The sequence below is a fragment of the Coregonus lavaretus genome, assembly GCF_964263955.1.
Source record: "Coregonus lavaretus genome assembly, chromosome: 4".
In the NCBI taxonomy this organism is placed as follows: Eukaryota; Metazoa; Chordata; class Actinopteri; order Salmoniformes; family Salmonidae; genus Coregonus; species Coregonus lavaretus.
The window spans coordinates 33,332,688-33,338,198 of NC_139991.1; the positions used below are offsets into that span (position 1 = coordinate 33,332,688).

General features: G+C 39.5%; 1 protein-coding gene across 1 annotated transcript; it reads right to left on the bottom strand.

Annotated features, from left to right (window-relative positions):
• Positions 1 to 3,717: 3,717 nt before the first annotated feature.
• Positions 3,718 to 5,005, bottom strand: LOC311127409 (gastrin-releasing peptide-like; the record flags this gene model as incomplete). The annotated part of the gene is made up of 3 exons (XM_084159258.1): positions 3,718 to 3,780; positions 4,083 to 4,357; positions 4,861 to 5,005. 3 exons carry the CDS (start codon positions 5,003 to 5,005, stop codon positions 3,718 to 3,720), a joined length of 483 nt encoding a protein of 160 aa, XP_084015384.1.
• Between the last annotated feature and the right edge of the window lie 506 nt (positions 5,006 to 5,511).

A 5,511-nucleotide genomic window follows, 5' to 3' on the forward strand; every position in this document is an offset into this window, starting at 1 on the left:
CAAACCTCCAAACGAGCTTCAATGCCATACAACACTCCTTCCGTAGCCTCCAACTGCTCTTAAACACTAGTAAAACTAAATGCATGCTCTTCAATCGAACGCTGCTGGCACCCGCCCACCCGACTAGAATCACTACTCTCGACGGGTCTGACCTACAGTATGTGGACAACTACAAATACCTAGATGTCTGGTTAGACTGGAAACTCTCCTTCCAGACTCACATTAAGAATCTCCAACCCAAAGTTAAATCTAGAATCGGCTTCCTATTTCGCAACAAAGCCTCCTTCACTCATGCTGCCAAACATGCCCTCGTAAAACTGACTATCCTACCGATCCTTGACTTCGGCGATGTCATTTACAAAATAGCCTCCCACACACTGCTCAGCAAATTGGATGTAGTCTATCACAGTGCCATCCGTTTTGTCACCAAAGCCCCATATACTACCCACCACTGTGACCTGTACGCTCTTGTTGGCTGGTCCTCACTACATATTCGTCGCCAAACCCACTGGCTCCAGGCCATCTATAAATCACTGCTAGGCAAATCCCCGCCTTATCTTAGCTCATTGGTCACCATAGCAACACCCACCCGTAGTATGCGCTCCAGCAGGTATATCTCACTGGTCATCCCCAAAGCCAACACCTCCTTTGGCCGCCATTCCTTCCAGTTCTCTGCTGCCAATGACTGGAACGAATTGCAAAAATCTCTGAAGCTGGAGACTCTTATCTCCCTCACTAACTTTAAGCATCAGTTGTCAGAGCACCTTACCGATTACTGCACCTGTACACAGCCCATCTGAAATTAGCCCACCCAACTACCTCATCCCCATATTGTTATTTATTTTGCTCATTTGCACCCCAGTATCTCTATTTGCACATAATCTCTTGCACATCTATCATTCCAGTGTTAATACTAATTGTAACTATTTTGCACTGTAGCCTATTTATTGCCTTACCTCCATAACTTGCTACATTTGCACACACTGTATATATATTTTCTGTTCTGTGTTTTACCCCATATGTAACTCTGTGTTGTTGTTTTTATCGCACTGCTTTGCTTTATCTTGGCCAGGTCGCAGTTGTAAATGAGAACTTGTTCTCAACTGGCTTACCTGGTTAAATAAAGGTGAAAAAAAAAAAATATATATAACATGTCTAATGGGTTAAAGACCATGTTATCAGGGTTGATATCCTGCCCAACTAAGAGAGTTACACAGTCGTAATCATCCAGAGAGTGGAACGGAAACATAAAAGTTCATGCCTCACATGTCCAATACAACCATACATTTGTGTTAGTTTTATCAATAGAGGTGCACTTCCTATGGGATGCACATTGACACAGTCCACATAACACCACTGAAGACTTCAGAGGGTTATGACATCTAGAGCAATGTGTGTTTGGTTAGGTGAAACACATTAACAAAGTAGAGTAAATATGTGTGGGTGTTTCACCACTATAGATCTGGGCCGTCCATCGGGGAAGAAATGCCATTCCTATATGCCCTCTCCATCTCGATAAGTTTAGGGTCCAGTTTGAGTTGATCTGCCAGGGGTGTCTTGGCCTTGACTTCTGTGTCATGCCAAGTTTCAGTCTTTATGTCCTCAATTCCATCGATTAACATGTTATTGCGCCTCAATTGGTTTTCGAGGTAGTTTCCTTTGGAAGAATGCTTGTCAAGTGTTGTTTGGAAAATTGCGAAATCCTCTGACATGGTTTTGAATGCGGTCTAGCTGGTGACATTCATGCCCTTTAGCTCCTCCACCTCTGACTGCGTAAACTCCCAAATGTGTTTGAATTCCATAACATCCTTAAACAAATAATCAACCCTTTTGTTGGTAGAATCCATGAAGAGTGGCAGGAAGGACATATTTTCCTGCATATCTATTAGATCTTTATAGAACTCTTTTTGTTGATCGAGTAGTTCATGGAGGACTTCATCCAGCTGGCTGACTGGTGAATTGGAGGGGAAGTGGCATGCAAATCCTTGAAGTTTGTCTGCTTCACTTTGTTCGAGATCAGGAGTTTGTGATGAGGTGTGTGGTGACAAACGCCTGAACATAATTTTAAATTGAATTTTTAACACAGGCTTCCTTCTTTTCACTTTGTCATACAGGCCAGCAATTTGGAGGGAATGCAATGTTGTGAAACCCTCTGTATATTCAAGTGTTGTGGTGGCAGCAACATGTTTTGGGTATGCTTGTCACCGGCAGGGACTGGCGAGTTTGTCAGGATCAAAATAAATTAAAAAGGAGCAAAGCCCATGTAAAAATTTAGAAAACCTGCCTCAGTCTGATAACTACTTAACCCTGGGATAGAGTTAAAATTGTAATAAAAAGACACACCAGAATGGTTTTCCAAGAGGTGTTCAGGGTTCCCGAGGGGTCCAGTCTAAGTCCTGACTTTAAATCTGCTTGGAAAGGTTTGAATATTGCCGTCCATCACTGATTCTCAACCAAATTTACTGAGCTTGAGCAATGTTAACAGAAACAATGCCCTAAGAGTTGTGCTTCCACCAAGTATTAACTTTGGGGTGTGAAGACATTGTAGTTTTAATTTTTTACTTTCAAATATTTTCTATGCTTTTTCTTTCACTTTGAAAATGTGGAGCAAGTTGTGTAGATCTGTAGGAAAAAAATCTAATTTAATCCCTTTTTAGATTTAATTTTAAGGCAGCAAAATGTGACAACTATGCAAGGGGTGTCTAGACTTTCACTGGGCACTGTATCTCATATTCTGAGAACATGGCAACCATGTTCTATATATGTTTGGTGGGATGTTGATGGAATATTGTCCTAACCCTCAGAAAACTGGACATATGAATGTTATTGCAACATTCCAATGAAATGTGTCTAGAACTTTAATGTTGGATATTCTGAGAACATGGTAACCACATTCTGGGTAAGTTCTGTTTTACATTCAGCGAATGTTCTACACTAACAACAAAACATGATAAATAGGTTCAAAATATGTTAAATAGGTTCACAGGAGGTTTTTGCTAACATACATAGAATATTCCCCTGACTAACGGAAAACTGGAGACTCAAATATCTGGGGAACATTATGGGTAACATTACAAAAACGTTCTCTCTCCCTAGAATTGTTAGCTGGGTTCATCGTACTGAATCTTATATTTTAAACAAGAAGTAACTTAGGTAGTTTAGAGAAAATGGAAGGAAGCATATAAGTTGACACAATTAAATGATGGATAGATAGATCTAAATGTTGTTAAACCCCCAAAAAAGTATAACAGACATATCTTTATTAGAAAGTGGAATGGGGAAAGCAGTCTCAACTGTGATCAGTCTCTGATGAGACCCTTGTCTGCCTTCTTGTGGTGAATATTTTGCCACTGCACTTCTTCAGTACATACTGTATCATTTACAGTACTGTCTGTATGTTTATGTAAAGGAATAACCAGTTATCCACAATGCAGTTATCACAACAATTTTAAATTTATTCAATGTTCTTTACACATCCTTGTCGATGGGAGATATATATTTTTTAATAGCATACAAAAAAATTGTAAATAACATAATGTAATTATGATCATTATGTTATTTAAAATGCTATAAAGTAAACTGTAATATAGGCTATATTGTTTTTAAAACGTTGTGTACAGTTGTGCTGGATGCAATGCTTCAAACTGTTAAGAGTCTCTGAGGCATGAAATGTAGTTCATCATGGGGGAGCTGCAGTCTAGAGCTGTCTGCCTGTCTTCAGCTGAAGCTATCTTCAGTGTTCTCCTTCATTTTGAAAGCCAATCGAATGAGGTCTGTCAGCTATGGAGTGGAAATGCAGGAAAACAACAATTTACTTATATCTGAACCAAGTAAACCTGCAATAAGATATTATTATAGGTTTCTAAATAAACATACAGTACTTCATAAATATATTTTTGTTACTAAACTCAAACATGAAGTTAACAATGAAGACAAACATTTATATTCTGATAAATACAGACAATGAAGAGAGCAGTAGCTGACTTGTTGAATAGTAACTGTGATGCGATGAGTACAGTAGGCTACATACGATAAAGGGAAAGACAGGCATTCACCTAATGGATGCTGGTTAAGTTACTAACCTGTTTGAGGTATCTGTCTCTGTCTGTCTCTTCCCACTGTCTCGTCTTTGGGAGCGCCAGCCGAGAGGGAGCCTGTCCCTGTTCGTGTCTCTGGTTCTGGTTATCCAGTCCCCCCAGAGCCCTGATGAAGGGTCGCACCAGCTTGGACGGCTGCACATATCTATCCAGCAGCTTGTCTTTCTCTGTAGACGGTCTATACCTGTAGTCACTGTCCCTGTTGCTGCTCTCCTCTGATCCAGAAAGCCTGTCAAGGCTTTTCTTTCCCATCAAGTGACCTGAAAAGCAGTTTGTACATAAAGAATTGATGGATCACTGAGGAAGATTGAACATTGAAGTTAGAGTTCTGTTGAGTGAGCTGATTCAGAGCTTGGTTGCTACTTGAATAATGGGTTACAACCTCTTTGTGATGAAAATGTGCTCTGAGCTTTCTCAAACACCCAGGAACATTTCACAGTAAATGTCACTTGCCCACCAAATAGCATATTTATCTTTCTGGATATACAACTTGAGAAAAAGGAGATCATACAAAACATATGTAACAGTTGGCCGTCCACATTAAGTTATATTTTGTTACATCAGTTCAAGAATTTAATCAGAAACTTAGGGGCGATAAAGTACTTGAATTGAAGGTTTCCCATCAGTTTTGTAAATCTCTAAACAAACTTGATCCATCCTACACAATCTCAACAAATGAAGTATATAATAATAATATGTCAATAATGATCAATAATAATGTATTCTTCTTTTATATAAATATAAATAATAATAGGTATCTTACCTACTGCCCAGTGATTCCCTCGTGGGTACACTTTTCCAATGGATCCTACATTCTCTGAACAATGCACCATACATGAAATTGATAACAAAATAATAACAATCAATAAGGAAGGTTTGTAGGTCCATGCATGGCACAGCTCGCCCATGATACCGAAGAGAGAGGAGCAAGCTTTATAATAAGGTATTTTAAATCCTTATTACCTGTTTATCCAGTGGTCCAGTTAAAAATTAATAAACGAATGGTGGTCTTCCATTACCAGTTCATTTATATCATACCGCGACCGAACCGCCTGAGTTTGTTATCTTGACGTGATTGCGAAGTTATACAGAGTGACTCCATGGGATGATAGCTCTGAAGTAGACAGTGAAAGTTAACTGCCCCTCCTGAGCGTTTATGCGTCAGCGATCTTTTAAAAAAATGGACCCATGATGCTAAATGGAAAATGTATAGTGACAAATTGTGATAACCTGCCATTATGAAGCACGGCTCGGCTGGGTATTGTGTGTGTAGAGATTGCATTCGCATGAGGTGTCAGCGTCATTTCATTAACATTGACAGGTTGGTTATTCCTCTTTGCACAGTTTGAATAGTCTGTGACATTCCAAATAGCACCCTATTGCCTACACAGTGCACTACGTTTGAGCAGACTAT